The sequence below is a fragment of the Rhinatrema bivittatum genome, chromosome 7 (genome assembly GCF_901001135.1).
Source record: "Rhinatrema bivittatum chromosome 7, aRhiBiv1.1, whole genome shotgun sequence".
NCBI classification, from domain to species: domain Eukaryota; kingdom Metazoa; phylum Chordata; class Amphibia; order Gymnophiona; family Rhinatrematidae; genus Rhinatrema; species Rhinatrema bivittatum.
Genome location: NC_042621.1, coordinates 120703559 through 120730481, shown reverse-complemented (window position 1 = coordinate 120730481; position 26923 = coordinate 120703559). Strand labels below are relative to the sequence as shown.

The window sequence follows — 26923 nt, the reverse complement described above, 5'->3', positions numbered from 1 at the left end:
GTGGTGTATTTGGATTTTCAGAAAGTGCGCGACAAAGTCCCACATGAGAGGCTTCTAAACTAAAGTCATGGGATAGGAGGCGATGTCCTCTTGTGGATTGCAAGCTGGTTAAAAGACAGGAAATAGAGTAAGATTAAATGGTTAGTATGCACAGTGAAAAAAGGTAAACAGTGGCGTGCCTCAGGGATCTGTACTTGGACCGGTGCTTTTTAATATATTTATAAAAGATCTGCAAAGGGATACACAGAGTGAGGTGATCAGATTTGTGGATGACACAAAATTCTGCAGAGTAGTTAAATTTCAAGCGGATTGTAATGAACTGCAGGAGGATCTTGTGAGACTGGAAGATTGGGCTTCCAAATGGCAGATGAAATTTAACGTGGACAAGTGCAAAGTGATGCATATAGGGAAAAATAATCCATGCTGAAATAACACTGTTAGGTTCTATCTTAGGAGTTACCACCCAGGAAAGATCTAGGCATCATAGTGGATAATACATTGAAATTGTCAGCCCAGTGTGCTGTGGCGATCAAAAAAGCAAACAATGTTAAGCATTATTAAGAAGGGAATGGAATATAAAATGGAGGATGTCATAATGCCTCTGTATCACTCCATGGTGAGACCGCACCTTCAATATTGTATGCAATTCTGGTCACCACATCTCAAAAAGGATATAGCTGCACTGGAGAGAGTGCAGAGAAGGGTGACCAAAATAAGGGGCATGGAACAGCTCCCCTATGAGGAAAGGCTAAGGAAGTTAGGGCTGTTCAGTTTGGAGAAGACAATTGAGGGGGATATGATAGTCTACAAAATCATGAAAGGACTTTGAACAAGTTAATGTAAATCGGTTATTTACTCAGATAATAGAAGGACCAGGGGGCACTCCATGAAGTTATCAAGTAGCTCATTTAAAACAAATTGAAGAAAATTCTTTTCTTTTTCACTCGGCGCATGGTTAAGCTCTGGAATTCATTGCCAGAGGATGTGGTTACATCAGTGTAAATGGGTTTAAAAAAAAGTTTGGATAAGTTCCTAGAGGATAAATCCATAAACTGCTATGATGGTAGTTTAACGAGCAATAGTAGCTTGAGGTTTATTTAATGTTTGGGTACTTGTGACTTGATTGGCCACTGTTGGAAACAGAATACTGGGCTTGATGGACCCTTGGTCTGACCCAGTATGGCATGTTCTTATGTTCATATGTATTTATGTAAGGGATTTGAGGATTGGATCAGCTGGAGCGGGATTGAGTATGGAGGGTAAGAGAAGGAGAATAAAAGCATATCAGCTAGGGCATGTGAGAGGGAATCAGCCTTGGAAGAAGTGAAAGAAGAGTTGGGGGAAGGAGTGGGAGGGAAGGCGTGACAAGATCCATTTAGGGATATAAGAAGGCAAGGGGGTGGGGGGGGGGGGGGGGTTAGAGAGGATCAGGTGGGGGATACAAAACTGACTGAAAGGGATGTGAGAGTATAGGCTGGGGATGTAAGAGGATCAGCTAGCTGAGCAAGGAAGTCTGCTGGAGGGGGTGGAGATGAGTGGAAATCACTAGGAAAGTGTTGGAGAACTACACCCTGACTCTCGTTTTGGTCATCCTCTTGGGTTATGTGAATTTTCAAGTGCTAAAATGGGGGTGAACATTGGCTAAAAGTTTGAGAAGTCCTGTTCTAAAACAAGGAGTTTTGATGTTGGGTCAGATCTAGACTCCAGAGCAGGGCTGGAAAATTTCTTGGTGCCTGGTCATCCTGTCACTTACATTTTGGCCTTGGCACCTGACAGAAGGGATGCTGGTGAGCCCTTGCCAGGGAGAGAGCGCTAGCTGTTGCAAGCAGTGCCAAAAAGAAAAGATGCAGTAGCTGGCAGGGCCTGATCTAGGAGGGAAAAACGTCCAGCAGCAGCTGCTGCTAAAAGGTTTGGAAGTCATGGTGATTGCTGATGGTGGGAGAAAAGCAACTGGAGGTTGTATTACACAAGTTCAGGCTTCCACAATAAAATATAGACACAGTGTAACAAAAATAAACCTTGTAGCAGCACAACAAACTGCAGCATAGGAAATTGATTCTTGGCAAAATCCAGCACAGTTCATCAGTAAGAAATACATCACTTACTGTAGAAGTGAGAATAAATGTTCTCTGTGGTGTTGTCCCCATGTTGTCTTCTCAGGTGCTCTTCCAGAATAAGCCAGGCCTTAAACCTAAGAGTAAACTGTAATATTTACTCCTCCATATAAAAAATGTGCATCCCTGAATTTCTACACCAGGGAGCACAAAATGCAGCAATCAAGCTACCCAAACAAGTCTCCTTCTCTCATTGCAAATCTCACCCTCTATACCACTAGATATCACCCTGTGATATTACCAAGGTTTAAAAGTACAAATATCATGTTATATACCATTGCAGCCCATTACATTGTATGGGTAGAGGTTCAGTACAGATTGTGTAAATATTAGTGGCATGTAAACCAGAATTAGCACCTGGGCTGTATGTAAACATGAATGTTTAAGTTTGAATGGTGTGTGTGTGTGATTTATTTATTTTTAAAATTTTGTAATGTTTATTTGCAACGAGTTCCCTTGCTTAATTTGTGCGATAGCCAGTACTACACTTTATTGTTCATATTTAATCCTCTTTGCCTTGGTTTGAGAGGTTTGAATGGATCCCTGAGAGAGAGCAGCAAAGTGTTGGAGGAGGATGTCGGGGATGGAGTCCTTTTTTAGAAAACTTGCACACCAGACAAAATTCTTAGGAGCCAGAAAGGAGGAAGAGTTACTGTAATTCTTTAACAGGTCGCTACAGTAAGGCGCACTGTTTAACCTGCAACTGGCCACGCGTTTTCAACATGCGTCTTATTACCCCTTATACAGTCAGGGGTTTAGCATGTCAAATGCATGGCCAGACCCCCCCTCCCCCGAAAACAAATAGCACTCATCATATGCAAATGCATGTTGATGAGGCTATTAGTCCATGGGATACTGAAAGAAAAATGTGTGGTCAAGCTGCACATTTTACACTCACAAATTAACATCTACCCAAGGGCAGGTGTTAATTTCTGAGCAACCTGGTAAAGTGTACAGAAAAGCAGAAAATACTGCTTTTCTGGACACCCTCAAACTAAATATCCTAGTGATTACTAAGTCGGAGGAACCAAAACTTAAAAAAAAATCTGCCCGCCGGTCAGCAGTTAGCAAAATGGATACTCAGTTTTACTGGTGTCCGTTTCCTAACCAGTGGCTGTCAGTGGGTTTGAAAACCGCCGGTAAAATAGAACGTCAGTAATCACACCTACTGACAGCCACCTCTACCGTAGGCTCTAGGGACGTGCTATTGTCCCTAGACTCCTTATTGGTGCACCACCTCATTTAACTACAGAATCATGTGCCCAGGAGAGGCGCTTGGGCACTCTTCTGAATTTTTTACTGTATCTGTGTGTGTTTGTTTTGGTTTTTTTTTTTTTACTTTGGTTCAAAAGGAAAAGAGATTTGAGAGCATGTGTGCACCAGTGTGTGTGTTTCAGTCTCTCCTTTTAACATCAAGGCTGTTTGAAGCTGTTTGCAGCTTAGTAGATTTTAAAATTTCAAATAGCACGAATAATCTCATTTGTGAAACCATTTGCAAAACTTAATGGCTAATGAGCTCAAAAAAATCATGCAAATCAGCTCAATGAATCTGAAATAGCAAATTTGCATGTGAAAAATGTCGGTTTTTTTATTTGTTTGGAATGGAAGGCTCTAAAAACAGAGAGCTCAATGTAAAGTTAGAAACCTGAGTATAAAGACCATTTGACCCATCCAATCAGCTCATTCATGTCTGCCGTTCTACTTTATAATCACTTCCTGTCTCTCAGAAATCCTCTGTACTTGTCCCAAGCTTTCTTCAATTCTGGCACTGCCCTAGTTTGTTCCATGAGTCGTCCACCTTTTCTGTAAAGAATTATTTTCTTAATTACTCTGGAGTGAGCCTCCTTTCTGTGGAGGGGCCTGTATCCTGTGCATTTATTCTTTGGAAGTATGTGTCTGTCATATCTCCTTTTTCTCCAGAGTACACATTTAGATCTTTAAATCAGTTCCCATTTACTTTATGACTCCTTTGAAGGTGCTGTCTCAGGAATTGTACAGAATACTCCAAATAAGATCTCGCCAGAGACTTTAAGTCAAATTCCCCACCTTTTTCCTGCTGACTATTCCTCTCCCTGTGCACCCAAGCATCTTTCTGGCTCTTCCCATCTTATCTATCTGTTTGGCCCCTATACCACTGAATATGATCACCACAGAGTCCTTTCTTCTTCTGTGCACAGAAGAACTTCATTCCCTATACTGTACTGCTGCCTTTGGGTTTTTGCAATCCATATGCATGGTCTTGCATTTTGTTGCATTAAATCTAGCTGCAAGACCCTAGACTATTCTTCAAGTTTCGTTAGATCCTCCTGCCACGAGCCAGTTGAGATTTCAAGATATCCACAAGGAATATGCAATAGATGCATTTGCATGGCAGTGGAGGCAATGTATGCAAATGCATCTATGTATATTCATTGTGAATTTCTTAAAAATCAGGCTTGTTTGTGGCTCTCGCGGACTGGAATTGGTCACCTCTGTGTTAGATTCATTGAAACATACAATTTGACCAAGGTGCCTAAATGTTTGCGATCAATTGTATGTTACCATATGTCCAACATACGCATGTTTTAGTAGTAAACTAAAATCCTCTTTAGTGCTGACAGATGTATTACAGCACTAAGAAAACAAATTGTGCAACAACCTTAGGGACCTTTTTTGTTTTCAGTTTTATTTTACCAGGGAATTTCAATGTGTTACAGCCATTGTTTTGCTTTTGTTTTTATTTATTTTTAATCTCCTGTATGTTTGTTTATAAAGGTCAATTTCCACTGATTATTTGTTATAAGATTGAAATTCCTAGGAAAAATAAAAACTGAAAATGAAGATCCTGAAACCACCTCTGTGGTACAAAGTTAAACACACAAGAGAGAAGCAACAAGCACCTAATGTGAAAAGGATAACTGGAAGCCAGGATGCTTTCAAATCTCTTAAATGATGTGATGCACTCAGAACTTTTTTGTCTTCTCAATCATCCACAACATTAATAGATAAAAACTCCACCTTTTTTAAAAACTTGTAAAGTTGTGAATATGACCCCCCCCCCCCCCCCCATATTCTAGCCAGAATTTCGTTTAGTCCTGCATAAACAATACTTTGCTTTAGAAGGTGCTAAAGTCTGAACACGGTTTCAGAGTTCCAAAATAGTCCACTGTTTTAATGAAACAGCATCAGGACGAGCATCTTCTAAAACTTTTTTTTTTTTTTTTTAATGGGTGGATGATTAAGACTGGGTTCTCTGAGTGTATCACATCATTTAAGAGTTGAAAGCATTGCAGCTTGTGGACATCCCTTTTCTCACTCAAACCTTTTGAATTGGGTGCTTGTTAGCTTTGGCTGCTATTTATTTTTTGTGAGTTGATCAAAGTTAAACATGACATCTTTCTGCAAATTTGAATATGTAATTACCATTTATTTGTTTTTTTACAGATTCAAAATTAAAACTGAATACGGCTCATACAAAAGTTTGCACTCTTCCAGTTGGTACTTTGCAACATCTCTTTTTGGCAGAAATAACACTTAAACGTTTCCCATAACCAGCTAAGAGTCTTTCTATTCTTTTGGAATCTTTCCCCATTTTTTGGTTGCAGAACTCTTCTAGCTTGGAAATATATTCTTAGGTCTCCTTGCATATCTAAGATCTCCCCACTGATTTTAAATAATCCACGTTTAGGGACTGTGAAGGCAGTTCCACATCCTTCACTTTTCTTTCCTGTAACTACTTCGTGGTTGATACTGTTCATCAACCTCTTTCCAGCTCCAGTCTTTCAGTGACTGTGGGATATTAGCTTTTGCATATTTTTAGACTTCCCATGTCTTGTAAGAGAATTTTTCTTCATATTCAAATGCTTAGCTGCTTAGAGGAGCCCATGGTTGCTGAACAAATACTCTTGCTCTGTTCTTTCAATTGTGAAATTCATATTTTGTCCTGCAGACCAGTCCAGTCAAATGAATCGTGTTTCCCCCACCCCCCAGCAGATGGGAGACAGGGTAAAATGTTTGATCTGACATCTCTCCATCTATAGTCAGGTGTAGCAGGAAAGGTGTCAGTAGTTCTCTGCCTCCAGTAGATGGTAGGTAAGGTCTGGGACGGCAGAAAAGGTGGAGGAAGCAGAATTCTAGGGCAACAGTCTGGGTCGCTTTTCTCCCAGGGAGATCTTGACCTAGCAGGGCAGTCGTGGAAAGAGATTCTTGTATTTCCCTTGGATTTATTCAAAATCCAGAAAAGAAATCAAAGTACCATCATTTCAAGTATACATCATAAGCAGCTGAACATAGCCACAAATATTTACAATCTCAAGTCCTCAATGGGGGAGGGGGGGGGGGGGGAGAAAAAGAAATAACAAGCAATTATAAAATGGAAAGGAGTTGATTATGGTATAATCTATTGTTCAAACTAGCTTCCCACAATAGAAAAATGAAAAAAAATATAACTTCAAGATTTATCTGCAATAAATGTTTCAAGATGTAGCGGGTCCAAAAAATACAAGTTTACTATTGTGCTATGAAACTAAACATTTGCAAGGAAATTTTAGAAAAAAAGGTGGTGCCACCTTCTCCCTTAGAGAAAGAAAATACTTCCTTCTCCTCTGCATCTCTCAAGACATCAGGAAAAATTTGTATTTTCTGTCCACAAAAGGAAAGGTGTTAAGGCGATTATTTACGGAAAACAGTATCTCTATCCTTATCCAGACTAAAGAACACAATTAATGTAGCTCTCACAGGGACAAGGTCAATAAAAGATTCCAAAAAAGCAGAGGCATCTAGACTGTCTTGTCTGGTCGTCTCTAAAACCCCATTCAAATTTACAGATTACTTGGGCAAATATAAGTTAGGTATAGATGGAGATTGGGCATCAGAAACATGTAGAATATCTCTCAAATACTTTTTTAAAACATCTCTAAAGGAGATAAAAGCCTAGTAATGGGAAAACTCAACTCAAGAGTCTTAGACCTTTTTACTATGAATCCTGGTTTTCCAAAATCTCTAAACAGTTATGGACAAATAAGCTGTCCTTAACAGAAGAAAATCCAGCACTCTGCACAGATGATGATACCCTATTCATATTCACAATAGAACTTTCCAATGAATCCAAGCATCTATCATGACCCTCTAACTACTCTTACGTTTCTGCTGTAAAAGCAGACATTTGGGATATATTTTCAAATAGGGCTTGATCTAATTTAGCAACCATCTTCCATATATATTTTAATGTAGCAATGTCTGGTACTTCTAACTGTACAACATTAACCACATTTACTAATGAGGATTTAGGTAACTCAGATGTAGCAGAGACGCATACATTATGGCACCAATAGACGCTTCATTAACTAAGCTTCTCTGAGAAACAGCCTGTTGCAGATTAAGAGGATTGGAAACATTCAACAAGGAGAAAGTATATCCGGTACCAAAGGTTGAGATGGCGGCTGAACTGTGCCTGGACTTAAAGAAACCTCAATTTTAGAGGCTTCTGAACTACAGTCCGATACTGGCATATTTACCAAATGCAGAGCGTGCTCATCCTTCAGTCCTCGCTGAGGTCCCTGAATTGGAGAGGAGGTGGTCACTTTGGGGAAGAAAAAAAAGAAAAACGGAAAAGGACATAAGCCTCAGGTGCAGTTTTGGCAGTGTGGCAGCTGCACGCCGCAAGCACCACAACTGAATAGTCGGGAGTCCCCTGCAGATAACGTCACAGCCAGGGTAGGGAGAACTTCCTAGTGGGGTGCAGACTCTCGAGGTAGTGCTGTGTTTTCTCTCACCAGGACTGCTCCCATACACTTCCCCTTTTGAGATTCAAGTAAAAGAGCCTCAGTTACAAACAGCAGTTGGTTGATGTTGACTCAGCCAAAAGTTCCAGTCTTTCTGGAAACACCTCCCTGTTCTCACATACAGGGTAGAGAATACAGGAGGAAATGTAATGGGTTTAGGGCCTACTGCATCACGAGTATAGGCGGCTCCTTTTCCAGGAGCTGTGATAGCAGCAAAACAAATGTAGCACTGGTGAAGGAGAGACCTGCTTGTAGAGCAGTTACTGCAGATTTCCAGGGCCCATGGGAAGTGGCACTTCCTTCCCCATGTTGCAGGAACAGGCAAATCATTCCAGGCACCACTCAACCACTACAGATTTATTCCTGGGAGACCCTGAGTAGGAAAAGGAACCACAGGGCAAAAGACCACTTAGATCAGCCAATGCCATTTTGGATTTGCTATCAACAAGCAGGCATGAATTAGCCATAGTGTGTGGGTGACTTCATCCAGTGCCTTTATAGACCCAGCTCTCAAGACTCAGTAAAGTCTTCACTGAGCATATGCAGGAGATACCACTCGTGCATGCTGACTTATGATCCCCTCAGTCTTTGTGCATGCTGTTGCATGGATGCATTCTAGTCTCTTGCAGTTTGGCCTTTGTGCCTTTTAATTGCCTCATTGCTTCTTCAGAATTTTATTTGTTTGCTGCAGCCTCTCAAATAGAACACTTTTTTTTTTTCCTCCTAGAACTTAAGGGCTAGATGAGCATGCAAGCCAGATATTCATCTTGGATACCCACTCATCTGCTATCGTTATCTGAGCCCAGGCCATTGTTCCCTGACTGCTACAATTGTAGTCGGTAATTCCCTAGGGCATTGTGACACCATGCCTGAGAAGATGGAGGTCCTAAGGAAGGTGTTGGCAAATAAGAACCCAAAGCCTCTGTACAAGGCTGAGCAGCAGGAGCAATGTGTCATCACTGTCGCCACAGGAAATTAAAAATGCCATTTCCTGGATCCGTCAGTAGGGGATTGATCTGTTATGCCTTTGTGAAGTGAACATTCCCAGATGTTTAAGCAGGCTCTTGCCCTATTTAAATAAACCTTTGTGATTGGCAACATTTGATTTTTATTTTGGTTAATTTTTATATCCCGATATTTTGTTAAAATGTTGCTGATCACGGCTTTGATATCTTAGCATTCTGGAATTGGCCTTGACCAGACAAAAAGGAGAGGAGAAAAGTGACCCCTCCTGCCTGGTTCCTGTCCTTTTAGCAAGAATTCCTTAGAAAATGGATTATTAATGTTCACTCTGACTTTGGGGCAATTATTCAAGCTATCTATCTAGCACTTGAAGTCCCTTTCAAACACAATACTTCTAATATTGCACACAGTTATAGCTTCTCTACCCTATCAAATGCCTTTTCAGTGCCTAGAGACATAATTAGGAATTCTGTGTTTTCATTTCCTTAATTTTCTACCAAAGGTTGAGGGCCTTTTTGATTGTCTGACCCTTGATCTCAAATTTATTTTTTTGAAAAAAAAAAAGTGCTTACGATATCTTGTCTTTGGCACTTTAGCAGAGAGTTTAAGTGTTGATTTAATAAAAAAAAAAAAAAAAATCTGGCAGTATGACTTAGTCTTAACATTTTTCTGACTTAGGAATCACTGAAGTAACTTCCTTATAGAATCAAGGAGGGAATCTCCTCTGAAAAGCCATAAAAATTAAGTCTATCCTAGGGGCAAGTTTCTGCAAAAAGTGTTTGAAGTAAAAGCCATAGCCCTTGCATGTTTACTAGACCAAAGAGCCATTTTGACTTTTACCTTTTGGGGTTATCTGATTTGTTTGTGTGTTTTGGGGTTTTTTTTGTTTTTTCTAAAAATAGTTCTTTGCAGGTCATTCTCCTGATCTGAGGCGTACAAATTTTTCACAGTAATCTGTGCATCTCTCTCCAGTCTTTCTGGAGTCTGTTAAAAGATCTCTCCCATTTTGTCCTAATCAGCCTAGTGTTGACCCTTGAATTGAGAGTTTTGAGCTTGGTTTCAAGCTTCTTATCCTCTTTGTTGCTCTTAAAGTTGGGGCAAAACTCCCCCTTTTTTAACATTATGAGTAAATTAAGCTATACAATTTTTATGGGAAACATGCTTTCTAAGATAGGATGAACCTAGTCTAGCACTTCTTGCTGCCAGTTCTAAATTTCTTTGGGCAACTTTAATTTACGTAATTCTCAAGCCTTTTGGAGTAAGGAACTGAAAAAAAAATCAGCTCCCCCCTACTGTCTTACATCTGTCCTGTTCCATGCTACCCTGAACATCATGCCCCTATTTGTGTTCCTGCAATCTGTGTAGTCACTTCTCAGACTCCTTCCTCCTTGACAAGCCAATCTCTTAGGTATAACATGTCTTTTGTGCAAAAAGATGATTATAAAGATAAATTGACTGTCACAAGGAGCAAAGTTCAACTATGAGAGAGAGTGCTAAGGGAGTCTCTACAGAAATGTCAAGTTTAGCTGACCCCAAAATCTGTTCCCATGTAAGAATTGTGCCTAGGAAACTGTGGTTAATGTATGTTCAAATGACCACTAAGCTAGCTTTCCCTAGGAGCTGTTGTAAGGCATCTGCTTTCCTCCTTTTGCGCAATGTTTCCTGCACCTGTTGTCTAGACACTGTCTATATGCTGACAATCACCCCCTATTAATACCACCACCTTCGCAAAAGAGAATATTTGTCAAGAAGGTGGATACTAGATTCAGGGCTCATTTAGGCTATGGTTATCTGGGAACGATGCTGTTCTCTGCATTATAACCTACCTCTTTCTATTTTTGTTCTTATCTATTCTAATATAGAAAGTTTTGGCTATTAAGGTACAACCTCTTTATTTTAATTTTTTGACTGCTGAGGAATATGGATATTCCTTAGTTTTACATTCCTAATATATTTAACTATTTAAATGGCAAGACTTTAAAAACAGTAATCGTTTAAATTTTTTTTTATATAAGGTGTTAGTATCCATTCACTTGAAACACTAACCATTTTCAAAGTGAGTTTATTGCATAGTATGCAGGAAATATGTTTCCTTTGTCTAATACATTGAACAATTATAACAAGGAAATTGTTAACAAGGGATAAAAAAGAACATGGAGATGGTTAACAAAAGAAAGGAACAGTTATGAGAAGCAGTTCTCTACCCCTTGGATGTAACAACTCATCTCAGAGAATTTCCCATCAAGTTGTCTTAGCAATGAGAGAGTAGCTGAAAAGTCAAACCTTGCACCCATACAGTACTTCCTGTTTGTAGGAGCCTGCGTAGACTCATCACTACAGAGAGCATTCTTACCTAATATTCAAATGACCATGTCCTTGCTAATCTAGAGACAACTGTCCAAAACAGCTTACACAGCCAGGAATCTCCTCATATTCTTAGGTCATATAGAGGTGACTATTCATGTAGTTCAACTAACCCACCTTGACATCCATGATCTGTGGAATCAACTCACACAATCCCTGTCTTTAGTACTACAGATCATGCTACCAATGGTAAGGAATTTGCAGTGGTAGTTATAGCCCCATGTGCTCTGAAATAGGGCTCCGCTTAAACTACTTCCACATTAGCTCATCCTTACAACAGATGTTTCTACCAAAGGTTGGAGGGATCATATGGGATTCTTCTGCATCCAAGAAGTTTGGTCTCTTCAGGAAACTTTCAAAATTAATCTCTTGGCATTAAGAGCAATATGGCATGCTCTCGCCACTTTCACGTGTCTTCTCTGAAAGCACATCCTAATACAATCAGGTTACCATGTTCTGTCAACAAGCAGGGGAGAAATGGAATTGAGGCCTTTCTGCCGAAGTTATGGCACTGAGTGGAAAGACATGAAACCCTTCAGGCCACTTGCCTGCCAGGTGTATCCACTACTCTTTTTGCATAATCTTTTGATCTCATGAGTGGTCTCTGCATCAATCAATAGCAAAAAGGCTCTTCGACTTCTGAGGTCTACAGACAGTGGACCTGTTTTTGCACAGCAAAACACAAAACTAAATCCATTCTACCAGTGGTTGCAGATTAGTTCAAAATGCTTTCCTAACTGATTGGGGCCAAAGCCTCATGTACACTTTTGAACTGATATCAGTCATTGCTAAAACAGTACAGAACACCATTGAGAACTATACCTGCCTAATCCTCATAACCCTTACAAGTTCTGGTATGCATATCTCATGCTTTCCAGCAGATCTCCTATAATTTTAAGAGTCAAACCCTACTCTTCTAACTCATGATTATTGGACTTTCTTCAGTCTCTCAGCTTGGATGTGAGCACACAGTGAATGCAAATTGACATTTATCATCAAAAACCAGACACATTAGTACAATGGTTCTCAACCTTTTTTTGGCTGGGACAAGCATGACAGATGGTTCTCACATGCAGGACACACTGAACATGTGACCATCACAGGGCTAAATGTAAACATGCATGCTGTATCCACAGGAATCCCATCAACCCCCAGCAATGAGTGCAGAGCAGATCTAGGGATTTACCCTGGCCAATTCTCCATACAAAAAAGATATTCTGGTTCTGATGACATCTCAGTAAAAGCAAAACAAACTCCCTTTACTACCAGGCACAATAGCCTTCCTTATGAAAAGACAGTAATTTACCACTAATGCATATCCTATTGAGAAAACACAACAAATAAGATTGATACAAATACCTCACCTCGGTCACACACCCAGAACTGACCTTCACAAATTATAAATATGGAGACAAACTGGAATGGAAAACCAAAAAAAGCCACTCTGCATGCAGTGCGAACCTGGAGAAATATAGCACCTAACAGACTCTCAGGATTTGCAATAATGCACATAAACTAACCCACACAAAGTTACACCTGTATTATGGAACACACTCAAACAGTAACAACCCTATCTAAGAAATACAACTATTAAACCAGGCCCTAAACACTAATGTTTCCTATTGGGAAAACAGAATAAGCCAAGCTGCTATAGAGCCCCACACAGAAATAATTAGTAAAGCTGTACTAAAAATGTTACAGCTGCTGAACAGAATAATATCAAACAAAAACTCAAAAAATTATTAAAACATGTCCAAATATCAAAATACTTCAAAACAGCAGACATCATATAATACCCAATAATTAAAATGGCAGTCAATTAAAAAAGCCACCTCTACTTACCCTCTCCAGCAGTTCTCCTACTCCTTTCCCTTCCAGGCCAATAGCACTCACCAGAAGCAGCAAGGGCTGCTGAAGCTCTGTCCTCACAGTCCTCTTCCTTAGTACCCACAACCAGTCACACACACACCCCCACGACCAGTCTGTCTCTCTCACACCAGTCATCTTCCTGACCTCTGTCTCTCTGTAAACTTTATCCAATTGGTTAGCTGGTTGCATCCATCCTCTGCTACAACCTGGCGGGATTGCAGGTTACAGACTCAAAGCTCATCAGATACAAGCTATGGCTTATTCTATTGCTAGTCTGTGAGAAGTACCCATCGAAGATAGTTGCAACGTGGCTTTTATTCCATACTTGTTATCAAGACCGTAATGAGAGAATCTCAGACTGACATATTTGGACAAGCAGTTCTACATAATCTGTCTGTGCTATAGTCCACTCTCCCCAGTGAAATCTGGGTTGCTTGATAAGTAATCTCTCTGCTGCAGCCCTCAGCTCCAGACTCCCCATGTGTTTGTTATACACCGTTCTCTGTAAAGGCTACGCCTATATATCTTTTGTTGTAAGTTACTTGTAAACCGGCACGATGTGCAAACGGTTGCCGGTATATAAAATTAAATAAATAAATAAATAAATAATTCAGCCTGCATATCGATTGGAAAAAGCAAGTTTGCTTACCAGAAATATTGTATTCCATAGATAGGCAAGTATTTCACAGCTAAGTTATCCTGCTATTTCCTTGGAGAGTCAACGACATCTCACAAGACAACACAGACATGGGAACTATTGTACATGCTCAGAGCTAGAAGCTCTGCAAGCTTGGAGAGAAGTCTTTGTTGCCGTATGTTGTCACCCATATGTCATGGCTAATTCATTGTGCTATCTACAGGAAAATACCACTTACAGCAAGCACTGTGTGAAAATGTCATACCAATAGTTATCTGAATCTGGAACTCTTCGAACAAGCAAAACTTGACTACCTCTGCAGTGCATTTTGTGGCTGCTCAGCCCCTGCTTTGCTGCCAAATTTCAGCCTTTTTCTAAGCCTTTCTCTCAAAGGGTTCAGATAATCTTTAGCTCTATTAGTGCTGTGATGGTATTTTTCCTTGTTTTTTAAATCTTTTCCTTATGAAAACAAAATGAAACTGGATTTAGTGGCCATGCTGACAGTCACCCCACACATACATACTCCCGACTGTCCATTTATAAAGTCTGATGACCAGCTGGCCTATCTGAGTTAGGCTACAGGTGGTTATGCCTATTGAATGCACAGACAGGATATCTGGTATCTCCTTTATTAGTAACATTTTGGGTAGAGTTCTTGGTATTGTGGATCAACTAAGTTCTGTATGTTTTCTTTCAGGTAACAAACACAGAAATGTCTTTCCTCTTTGAGTGGATCTATAATGGCTTCAGCAGCGTACTGCAGTTTCTAGGTAAGGTATGCACATGTGCTGCAGCTAAGTTTCTATGAGAGACTAAGTGATTTATATCTGCCAATCCAAAACAAAATCCTGGCAGAGTACACCAGTGTTTCTTCAAAGAAAGTACTATCGCAGTATGTCAAACTAGCTCATCCGAGCTAGGTAACTAAGTTGAAATGCTTCAGTCGTGAATATATAATATTAAAAATGTGTACTATGGAGTGTGAGTAAATGCCATATTTTTGACTCTCCATTTCTGCTGAGGGAACTGGGAAGTTTGGGGGGGGGTTTTGTTTGTTTTTTGTGCACAACAGCTTAGAACTAAAAGAGCAAACTTGTTTTTGAACGTGCATGTGCCTAATTTCTAGAACCTCATTTTAGCCCTATGCTCCCATAAGGGAGCATTTCAACATAACAGATGTTTGGTCTGCTGTGTTGATATCTTGCTTTAATCTTGGTCATGTGCTGATCTGTGTTTTGTCCTCAGCAAATGAGGACTCGGGTGTGTTGCCTATATGATAGAAGGGGTCTCTTCCTTTCTTTGAGCCTCCTCTTTACATCTTTCCTTGATTATCTGCATGATCCCTGTGCAGTGCATTTTTGGATCCCAGGCAGTCCTTGGCCAGGATAATAGCAGCTTTCTTAAAATGTTTCTTATGACCACATCTCGGTAATCTGAGATGTGGTATGAAAGCTGGTCACATGCTACCCTGATAGCCTGCCCAGGCATAATCCTCTTCCAAGCAGGGCTCACCTATTGCTCACCTTCCATCCCCTGACAAGATGACCACTTTTTGCTTTTCTAAAATCAATCACTTTCTAAACTCATTTTGAAATTGCAGAATCCAGTTCTTTAAAGATTCATCAGCTGTGGAAGTGTAATCTGCAAAAGCAGACACTACAGCAGGAAGGGGGTCATCTGCAAAATTTTGCATACTTTAATATAAAGACTGATGTGTATTGTGGTGGTTTAAGTAATTAACTTTCTGTATTGCATTTTAAATTATTACTCAAAGATGCAGAATTCCCCTAGAAGTACACAATACGTGTCCCTTCCACCTCTCTCCCTACTCCTCTGGCCAGACCTCTTTTCATGCTGCCCTTTAGGCCCCAACTCCTCCACTATCTCCCCTCCCCCTCCATGCTCAAGACCTTCCATTCTTTCTACTCCCACAACTTGATCCTGTTGTCATTCAGGCCCTCATACAGCTTCCTCTGTCCCTCTCATAAATCTATACACACAGGCTCCCTCTATCTGTCTCACACTCGCACATGCTCCTTTTGTACCTCTCGGACATCCGCACACTTCTTCCAGTATTGCCAGACATGGTGTGTGTGGCAATATTGGACATAGACAAGGACACATTTTTCAATGTTCCTAAAATTATGGGTACTGGGTTGATGGCATTTCTCTACACCTTATGGGCAATAACATCTGTAAAATTGCTCTTGTTTTCCTAAACTGAAGTCTCCTACACATGCTGGGCCTGCTGATCTTTGCTGTGCCGCCCACGGCCAGCAGCTTCCCCAGGCAAGACTCCACTTGCTCATGGCCCACAGGGCCTTTCTCTGAAACTGTTCGGGAGGGCATTCTGTGCTCCACAGTAGCACAAAGTTCCCCCCAGGACTCCTTCATATATGAAGGATCAGGGAGGTTCTGAAGTCAAGGATTCCATGTGTGAATCTGTTTTCTTTCTCAATGTTACTCCCTGCCCCTTCCAAATCAGCACCTAGAGCTCGTCTAATGTACTATAGTGGCTACAAGGACTAACCACCTTCTCTGACACATACATACTGTGTAAGAGCAGTGCAAGCTGTTTCACCTCCCACCCCCACCATCCAAAGGCTGCAGACCCTCCCTTTGGGGCATTTAGGGCCTGAGGCAGATTGTAAACCATGGTGTGTCTGGCAATATTGTTCCTAAAATTTTGGGTACTGGGTTGATGGCATTTCTCTACACCTTATGGGCAATAACATCTCTAAAATTGCTCTTGTTTTCCTAAACTGAAGTCTCCTACACATGAGTGTATCATGATAATCCTCGGGCCATCAAAAGTATAACATCTTTTTCAGGGCAATACCTAATCTTGTGACTCTTTTTTTGCTATCTGTTTTGTTAGTGATTTTTTTTGCTTGTTGCAGCCATCTGAGAGCAGAGCACATCATTGCTTTACCTGAATCAGTTTATCTCTTTCCCTTCTCTCAGGATTATACAAGAAATCTGGAAAATTAGTGTTCCTGGGCCTGGACAATGCAGGCAAAACTACTCTCCTGCATATGCTGAAAGATGACCGGCTAGGACAGCATGTACCAACGCAACATCCAAGTACGTGCAGAGCTATAAAAGGTTCATTTTATGTAGCGCCCCCAACTACACCCCTATCAATTTTCTTATAATATTTATAGAGCACTGAGTACCCAGTACTGTACAAAACAGAGACAAAGTACATAAGCTGTGTACTGAGGGGGAGGCTGTTGTTTGTTTTTTTCTTCAACCAGTGAAAGAGATGAGACCACAATTTAAGATTGCATGCCTGGCTTTTATATTAGTGCAGGGAATGGGAGTCAAAATACTTGAGTAATTGGTTAATTATAGTCCCAATCAACAATTGCGTTCCTCCCAGGCCTCTGCTTTGGTTGAACATCTTTTGAAAAACAATTAGACCCGCTTGTACTAGAAAGTGTTTTTATATCTGGAGGAAAGGACTTTCACTCGTTTTATGTAGATTTCAGAAAGCTGGTTAAGGCATATATCTCTTCCCAGGCTTTTGTTTGATTTATACTTATTTTATTGGAAGTGTAACCTCTTCAGGGACTGTCACCAGGATCACCCATTCCTGGTTTTTCCTTCCTTCTCCAATTTACACCAGCACCGACCACAATAGGTCACCAGGGAGGAGGAGAACCCCTGGGCTCATGGGGCTGGGGGGGACGGACCCATAGTCTTTCCACTTCCTTGAAGGTTTCTCTCACAGAGGTTCTGGCTTGTGGGCTTCTCTGACCTGAAAGAAACAGGCAAGGCACTTGCCATGAGGGTTCAAAATAATAAACTTTTACTGTAACCAAATTAAAATCTAAGCCACAAAAAGTTTGATAATCTCGATACAGAACAAAAAAGTCCAAGTGCCTTTTGTCTCGAGGTTAGTGCACGGAGTCTGTGACCTCACCAGAAAGGGACACAGAGAGCCTCACTCTTCAAGGTTAGGGAGCAGGGTATGGGCCTCTTATTTTATTTTTTTTTATTGTCCCGATTGTTACCAGATACTCCTCGGAAGCAGTTTACAAAGTCCGAATAATCCTCCTCCCCCCCCCCCCCCCCAAAAAAAAACAACTGGAAAATTTCTTCACAAAAAACTTCTCTATATAGGACACTGCTGACCCTCCTTGTTACTTTGCAGCATTATCCTGCCCTCCCTCAGGCAGGGGTAGACTTCCTACTGGGTAGGAATAGGTCTCAAAAATACATTTGTTCTCTGTTTAAGGAGGTGTTCATGATGGTTTAGGTTGGTAGTGGGTAATTTTCAGATTCCAGAATAAGCCAATTGTTAAAGTGTTTGGGTTTTTTTTTTTTAAAGTACAATAAAAAAAAAAAGTTATTGTACTCTGCCTAGCATGGCAGCCATGTTAAGAACCGTGTTAGAAATCAGGAAACATGGAGTTTGGGCTGAGAGATTCCTCCTCTGTTTGTAATATAACATCAGATGACCTGCTTAGAATTAAAATGAGTGCATTTAATATAGCTGGGCCTAAAAAATGTTTAGATACATTTCTGCAGGAAAGGTCCATAAACCATTATTAGCTATGATGGCTTTCCTAAGTCTACATCTATCCCTGCTTATGAGCAAGAAGAGACCTGTTCTTTGGGATCCTGCCAGGTACTTGTGACCTGGATTAGCCATGGTCTAAGACATGATGCTGGGCTTGATGGACCTTTTGGTCTGACCTAGCATGGCATTTTTTTTCTTGATGGATTTGGAGTACTTATTACTACTTGCTACCTAGACTTCTGAAATAGTGTACAGTACATGTTTGATAACATTTTAGAGAGGTTAATGAAGTTTTTGAACCATAAACAATCATAGTACTTGATATGTGCGATAGAGATGTTAAAACATTTTTTTTTTTTTTGAGCCCCAACTATGCCCCTCAACTTCTCAACAGATGGGTATAAAATCTATGACTCCTACTTGATTTTGTCATCAGGACCTGCAGCCCTGTCACCTCTGCCAGGTCCTGGATCCTGAGGCTGAGAGCCTTGCCTGAGCATTTCCTATCTCCCAGTAGCTTGCTTCTCATTTTCTTCTCAGACTACTGGCTTGCCTTCTAAATCCTTTCCACTTGAGTAATAAGAGGGCTTTGGTTGGTGCTATTGTGCTTTTTTTGATTTGTTCTTTGTGCTATCTTAGCTATGCTATATAACCTTGTGTTTCTCTGTCCAGCATCAGAAGAGCTGACGATTGCAGGAATGACTTTCACAACATTTGACCTTGGTGGGCATGAACAAGGTAAGAACAGGTGTGAAGGTTATGTAAAAAGTGGGAAATGAGAAGCTGGGATAGATTTTCTGCAGTCCCTAGTAATCTTGTGAGGGCTGGTATGACTTCTAATTGAAAACAAAAATTAAATTATGTGCTGCATGAACTCTTAATGTGGTTACATATAAACAAATTCAGAAAACAGATGCATCTCAATGATCAAACTGTAAAATTCCTTTTAATCAGAGAATGCCCTTCACAAGTATTAATCTATTCAAGCAAAAATCCCCCAAACTTGTGCAATGAATGAATGTTGCATAATTCAGTCCCCCTCTACTCTAATTCAAAAGAAACCATATATAATATTGTAAAGGGATATCAGGAACAGGTTTAAATGCAAAAGTAATATTTCCCTGATTAAAAACAGATGTAAAAAAGGATCTGACCACAGATTCATAGTAAATGTCTTGTTTTGAATGTTCAAAAAAACTTCCAAACAATATTATATATGGTTCCTTTTAAATTAAAGTAGAGGGGGATTGAATTATGCAACATTCATCCACTGAGCAATTGCTTATCCTGCACAAAATTGGGTATTTTTGCTTGAATAGATTAATACTTGTGAAGGGCATTCTCTGATTAAAAGGACTTTTACAGTTTGATCATTGAGATGCATCTGTTTTCTGAATTTGTTTATTTAACCACATTAAGAGTTCATGCAGCGCACGATTTAAAATTATTTTTGTTTTGTTTTACTTACCTGTGTATTCTGTGCACCAGCCCACTATTTTTTTTGTGATATGACTTCATATTGAACCTAAGCATTTAGAAGATCAAAGCCTTGCTTTTCAGGGATCCTGGAAATCATCAGACCTCTTGGAATAAATCTTAGTTTTAAAACATATTTAGTTCGGTTGGGAAAATCAGAGTAAGGGAAGTCTTGTTTTTCAGCTAGGTTGTATTGCTGCGGGGAGATAGAGACTTGCCCCGAGTTGCATAACAGTGGTGGCAGAGAGGAGCTTGTGTCCCTAACCTCATTGTTGCTGGTGTACAGGAGTCTGTCCTGGACACCCAGTGACAGTGGTAGCAACAGTCAGTAGGTGCAGGTACTGAGCCAGCATATGCTCATAGGCCCTGTGGTGATCTTGCCCTCTCCTGACTTCTGTGGATGTGCTCACTGCCTGCTACTGTCACCTGGCCCAGAACCAGCACCAGCAGCTTTCCTGTGTTTTAGAAGTGATGAGGGCTGCCAGTGAAAGGAATTGTTGGTGGGTGCGGCAGCCTCAACCACACATGCAGTATTCTGTCTAATTCACCTCTGTCCGCACACCAGGAAAAGAACACTACTACTCCCTATAACAGCTCCTCTTTATCCTTACTAGTGATTATCCAAAGGTTAATGCAGATGTGATATAACAAGGGTGCACTATACAAAGGAAAAAAGCGTGATCAATAAGAAATAACCTTCCAAAAACAAAATATTACACCATCTCTGTGGCCATCATAATAGTTTCTTCCAGTGCAATTTATCTTCTCTTGCCTTTTATATAATAGTCAGCCATGAATAAACAAAAGTTTAACTTTTTTGGCTTATTTTTTTACTTTTTCACATTATTTCTCAGTCCAAAGCGCAAGAGAAAATAAATTGTACTGGAAGTGCCTATTATGATGGCCACAGAGATGGTGTAATATTGTTTTTGGAAGGGTATTTCTTATTGATAACTTTAGATGTAACATTTTTGCATAGAGGTACCCTGCATGGACAATGAGTTGATGTGGGGTGGTGGTGGTAGGCGGGTTGAGAGGTCTCAGATGCTTGCTTTATTTTTTGTAGTAGACTCTTGTATTCAAAGAATTTGTCAAGGCCTGTTCTACAGCCTTCTAAATTTCAGCTGAGCCAGTAACATCTTATGTTTAACTTTATTTTTTTTTAAAAGTGCAATAAAACATGTCAGGGTGTACCCATTTCAATGCACTTTCCAAGTGTTGGTGACATTCAGCATTTGACGCCCCCCCCCCCCCCGTCTCTCAACACAACTGAAGTGTGCACTGAAATGGAAGAGAAAAAGAAATTACACCAAACTGTATCATATGACTGTGCATCAAAATCCTTCCATGCATCTTTTTTTTTTTTTTTTTTCCCATGGTATACCAACCAAGGCAAGGCATTTTTAACTGAGTAATGACCTCATATGTTGCCTTACTTGACTTCAGCTACAACAGCTGAACAAATAGCAATGAAAAGTGCTGACCACAGGTGTGGTACATTTTTCAAGTTCTGAAGGTGTAATGGTTGATAGCTTTTCAAATGATTAGGAAAGGGAAAGAAAATGCAATGGTGGGGAGATTTAGAAAGGGTCCTTAAGGGAAAGGAGAAGTTGATGGCCTAAAGGGTGTGTGTGTGTGGGCTTGTAAGAAATGCAGGAAGACCATCATAGTAACATTTTTTTATTTATTTTATTTAACTCTTTTCTATACCGACATTCATGATATGAATCATATCGGTTTACAAGGAACAAGGGTGTTATAACTTTAACAAAACCATTTAACAAGAAGCAAAGTTGCAATAAACAAGATGAAGTGAACTTGGGAGCCGAAGTAGCAGGAACAGAGGATAGATGGGGAAAAAAACCCCAAAAACTTAAGACAGTGGATGAGGGTGCCTAGCTACATATATAGCGAGGTATGGGTAGGTGGCACTTTCCATGGTTCGGAACTTTTAAGGGAAGGCTTGAAGGAATAGCCAGGTCTTGAGTTTTTTCCAAAATGTTAACAGGCAGGGTTCCAGTCTGAGGTCAGGGGACATGGTAATCCAAATGGCAGGTCCCACTGTCGAATGCCCGATCTTTAGTGGCTGTATGATGTGTGGCTTTGGTTGTGGGGACTTGCAGGGGTTCCTTTGTATGCTTCTCTGATGGGTCTTGTAGAGGTGTGGAGTCTGAATGGGATCTGAAGGTCGAGCTGTAGCTGTTTGTGGATTATGGTACTTGTGTAAGATTCTGTAACTTATTGGGAGCCAATGCAGGTTCCGGAGGATGGGTGTGATGTGATCTCCGCGGTTGGTGTTAGTCAAGATTCTGGCATCCGCGTTCTGGAGCATCTGTAGTGGTTTGGTGGAGATGGGAAGAACAAGGAGGAGGGTGTTGCAGTAGTCTATCTTGGCAAAGAGCATGGTTTGGAGGACTGTCCTAAAATCATGGAAATGAAGGAGGGGTTTGAGCCTTTTTAGAACTTGTAGTTTGTAAAAGCAGTCCTTGGTTGTGGTGTTAATGGATTTCTTTAGGTTCAGATGGTTGTCGAAGATTACTCCGAGGTCTCTTACATGCGTGATTTGGGTATTGGGGGGGGGGGGGGGGTGTCTGTGGATGTGGGTTGGTGTAGTTGGAGGAGATGAGGAGTTGTTCGGTCTTGGCAGTGTTAAGGACTAGGTTCAGACTAGTGAGAAGGAGGTTGATGGATTGGAGGCAGTTTTCCCAGAATGAGTTTTTGTAAGGGATTCTCTTATGGGGATCAGAATCTGTACGTCGTCTGCGTAGAGATAATGTATTAATTTTAGGTTTGTTAGCAACTGGCAGAGGGGAAGGAGGTAAATATTGAAGATGGTAGGAGACAGAGGAGCCTTGGGGTATGCCTAATGATTTGATGCTGGGTGATTCTTTGATTTTGACTTTGAAGCTTTTGTTGCTGAGGAAGGAATCAAACCATCTGTGGACCGATCCTGATAAGCCGATGTCTGAGAGGTGGTTTAGAAGGATGGAGTGGTTCACAGTATCGAACGCAGCAGAGATGTCTAGAAGAACTAGTAGGAATGAGTGCCCTTTGTCTAGGCCCATGATGATGTGATCTGTGAGGGAGATGAGGAGGGTTTCCATGCTGAATGATTTATGGAAGCCTTATTGAGATGGGTAGAGTTTTGTGTTCTTCCAGGTAATCTGAGAGTTGAGTATTGACCAGTTTCTCCATGAGTTTAGCAACAAAAGGGAGATTAGAGATAGGGTGGAAATTGTAGAGTTCTCTTGCATCTAGGTTATGTTTCTTCAGAAGGGGTTTGAGGGAGGCAGTTTTTAACGTGTCTGGGTAGATTCCTTGTGATAAGGAGCAGTTTATGATGTTGGCCAAAAGTCTGGAGATGGTGTCTGGAATAAGTAACAGTAGTTTTGTTGAATGTGGTCTGACGGGTGGCTGGATGGTTTCAGTCTCTTTAGTAGGACTCAATCTCCAGGAAGGATGTGGGTTCGAAGGTGTTGGGGTGGTAGAAATTAGCGGAGGAGAAGTTGTGTTGGTGGGGAGGAGTGCTAGTGTGTCTGAAATTTTTTTTCTGAAAGAGTGCGAGTTCGTAAGCCTTGACTTGTGCATGCTCATCTGGAATAGCCAGGGCGGTGGTTTTTGTGAGTTGGGAAACATAGGAGAACAGGGCCCTGGCATCGAATTGGAGGTCATGAATTCTATTGGCGTAGGATGGAGCTCCTGTAGTGGCGAAGGGTGCATTTATAATCACAGTGTAGTAATGCCGGGGGTCTTGTGCCATTTGCATTCCTTGTGTCTGAGATCTTGCTTCATCTACTTAAGTTCAAGGGAGAACCAAGGTTGTTTTCTTTTTAGAGCCGGATTGATTTTTGACTGCTGGGGGACATAGTTTATGAGCTATTGATTCTGTGATATTGTGCCATGATAGTAGGGCTGACTTGGGGTTGGTTACATCCAAGTTAGTGAGTTCTTTGGATAGGTGTTCGCTGAGCACATCTGACACGTATGTCTTCCTGAAGTGGTTGGTAGAATGGGGCTGTGGGGAGTTTGGGCGTTCTTTGGTCGTGAGGGTAGTGGATATCCGTGAGTGGTCCAACCAAGGGACTGGGATGCAGTCCGGGGCAATAGAGTATGATAGGCTGGAGTTTATGAAGATGAGGTCAAGAGTATGTCCTGCTTTGTAGTAGGTTTGTCTATTTTGTTCAAAGGCCATAGCCCTGAAAGTGGTGAGGAGGGTGGCGTGGCATCGACGTGGAGGTTGAAGTCCCCCAGAATCAGAGCTGGGGGAGTCTGTGTTTGTGTTTCACTATGGCTTCTATGATAAAAGATGGCAGACCCAAATTGGTCCATCCTGCAAGTGTGTAGATGTGTGTTAGGGTTTTTTTTTTTTTGTTTGGTGTTAGTTGTGTGTGTTGTGGCTTTGGTTTTTTGGGGGGTTTTTTAGGGCAATAACTATGCTGCATCTAGGAGAGGAGCAGAGTGTATAAAAAGGAGTGGCAGCTTGTGTGAGGTGATTGTGGAGGAATATAGCCCTGTAGAGTGATTGTGAATGTGTGGCAAGGGGTGTGAATGAGTTGAAGGTACTGGAAGGGAAATGCATGGGTATCATTGTGGATAAGAAGATTAGGAGTGGGAGGAGGATAGAGAAGCAGCAGTATGAAAGAGTTGGTGGCTGTCTGCAGGGGTAAAGGGAGCAGATTAAATATGGCAGAGAAGGAGAGGCACAACAGGTTGCAGGCCATGTGGCACAGTAGGTGATATCCCAAATCAACCCTCTTCTTTAGGCCATGGAGGTGAACTGGTATGGGAGTATAGGGATGGGGGCAAAGGTTGGATGAGCAGTACAGGTGCATGGAGAAGCAGCATGGGAAGAGATTTTTAAGAGGCATGAAGATGACAAACATAGTAGGACTGGGCACTGTCCTTTAGGGGAGATGTGTAGGAGATAGCATGGGGGTTGTGTCCAGTAGGGAATGGGGTGTGGCAGGTAGGATTGAGACATAGCTAGCTAGGAGTGTCTTGGCGTGGTTTTCAGTGCACTCATGATTTTGGGGATGGACAGACACAAGCAGCTGGTTATAAGAGTTTGTGGCTTTGCTCGTAAAACTCTGAAAACCAGGCCAGAAAAATCACAGTAGAGCTGGGCTGCAGAGAGTCCATTCTGTGGAGAATCACAGCTGGCAAGATCAGGCCTGTGCAGAGTTGCAGCTACCTAGGCACAGGCCACATAGGCAATAGCTGCTGTCAGCAGGTCACTGAGCCATGGGAAGGGGGAACAAAGGAAAGCATAAAGAATACAACACAAAACTGACAGATAAAAAGAGCAAAATGGAGTGAAAAAAACTTTTCCATGGTGTCTAATATTTCTGTTCCATTCTATTCTGCACTTTTACCCTCATTATCAGTTCAAAAGTTACCCAGACAAACTTACCAGCCACTTTTAATAAAATACAATATTCATAAATACAGTATAAATATCAACTGTTCAATAAAATATATCCATAGCAAATGGATACATAATAAAATAAGACCCATACATACTGCAGAACCCAGTCCCTACTCTCTCACAGGGGAATGGATCTGCAGCTACACAGTAAAAGAACACAGTCTGACCAGTTCATCCAAACTTTGCAAATATTTTATCACCATCTTAAAAAGCTGATTCAAATTTCAGTGTTAAATGCAAAATCCATGGTGTGGGGTTTTTGTTTTTTTTTTTAAAGCCCAGGACATTTTATAACTGGGCCTCACAATGGAATGAGTGGGTGTGAAAATCCTTTACAAAGACCTTGGTGTGTATTATTGCTTGCATAATCATGTATATAATTTTAAGATCATAATAGTATAATTGTGCCACTTCTAGATTTAAAGTGGAAGATTTTAATTATCTAATTCTGTACATCCAACAGAGAACCATTTTGTTCATGGATTTCATCGATGCCAGACATTGTCTCAACTCGGCAAAAGCCCAGTGAAATATTTTTAGCCTTGTTTGTCACAGGAAATATAAGAAATGCCATACTGGGTCAGACAGGGTCCAGAAAATATATCCTATCCTATCCTTGCTCCATAACCAGGATCAAGGAATGGCTGCTAATGGCTTATGAATTTTTCTTCCATGAACTGGTCTAGACTCTTTTTAAACCCAGCTACACTAACTACTTTCGCCACGTCCTCCAAGAAATTCTAGAGTTTAATTGTGTGCTAAGTGGGGAAAAAAATGTTCTCAGATTTGTTTAAAAGTGCTACCTATTAGATTCATGGAATGTCCCTTAGTCCTAGTACTATTTTAAAAGGATAAATAACTGTTCCATGTTTACTATTCTACCCCACTCAAGATTTTATAGACCTTTTCTCCCAGGACAAGCAGAATGGTAGTCCTCACATATATGGGTGACATCACTGGACAGAGCCCTGTCACAGAAAACTTTTCTGTCAGTTTCCTAGAACTTTTGACTGGCACACTGTGTCCACAGGGGTCTCCCTTCAGTCTTTTTTTTTTTTTCTTTTTTCTGCGCTGTAGTTTGCCTGCATTTAGTAGCTCTGAGATTTTTCTCACATTTCCTCACGGAAACACTTGAGGTTTACTTCATAAATAACTTCCCTACATGGGTCTCCCTTGCATACATTTCATCGACACTCTGTGAGTACTATGCCCTGTTTTCTGGTTGGTTCCTGTTACCTCACTACCGGTTCCCCCAGGTTACCAACGAGATTGCGGCCCTCTGTTCGCCCCACAATGCCCGTGAGTGTCCTTGCTGCAATCTTCCACCAGGTCTATCAGGGCTAGAGGGATTGGGGACGTCCACGGTTCCCATTGCCGCCAGGGCCACTGTCGAGGCCCCCGTCTGTGCCATTGACTAAAGAAAACGTCCCATACTTCAGGTTCTCAATCAGAGCGACAAACAATGCCAGGAGCAGTAGAGGCATGGTGACTGTTGCCAGTGCCATCCAAGACGGCGAGGGCATCTTTCTCTGTGCTGGAGAATGACCAGGCCGAGCACCGAGGGAAACATAGTTACTGCCATAGTAACCATCAGTTACCATTCTGGACATCGGTGGCAGTTTCCTCTGCGCTGGAGAATAAGGCCCAGCACCGCGGGAAACATAGTCGCCGGCACTGACATGGTTCTGCGTTCGGTGCCAGCACTGATACCTCACCAGCATCAATGTCCATTGAGCTAGTTGCGAAGCGGGCCTGGTTACAAGAGTCTCCATGCTTCTCTGCACCCGA

At 41.2% G+C, this 26923-nt stretch overlaps 1 protein-coding gene across 2 annotated transcripts in view; it reads left to right on the top strand.

Moving 5' to 3' along the window:
- SAR1A (secretion associated Ras related GTPase 1A) overlaps positions 1 to 26923 on the top strand; it is a 43314-nt gene that overhangs the window by 4400 nt on the left and 11991 nt on the right. For both annotated transcript variants that reach the window (XM_029609039.1, XM_029609040.1), the window contains exons 2-4: positions 14407 to 14479; positions 16674 to 16793; positions 18907 to 18972. In XM_029609039.1, coding sequence (XP_029464899.1) covers positions 14422 to 14479; positions 16674 to 16793; positions 18907 to 18972 — 244 coding nt within the window. In that variant the 5' untranslated portion in view covers positions 14407 to 14421. The remainder of the gene's footprint in view (positions 1 to 14406; positions 14480 to 16673; positions 16794 to 18906; positions 18973 to 26923) is intronic.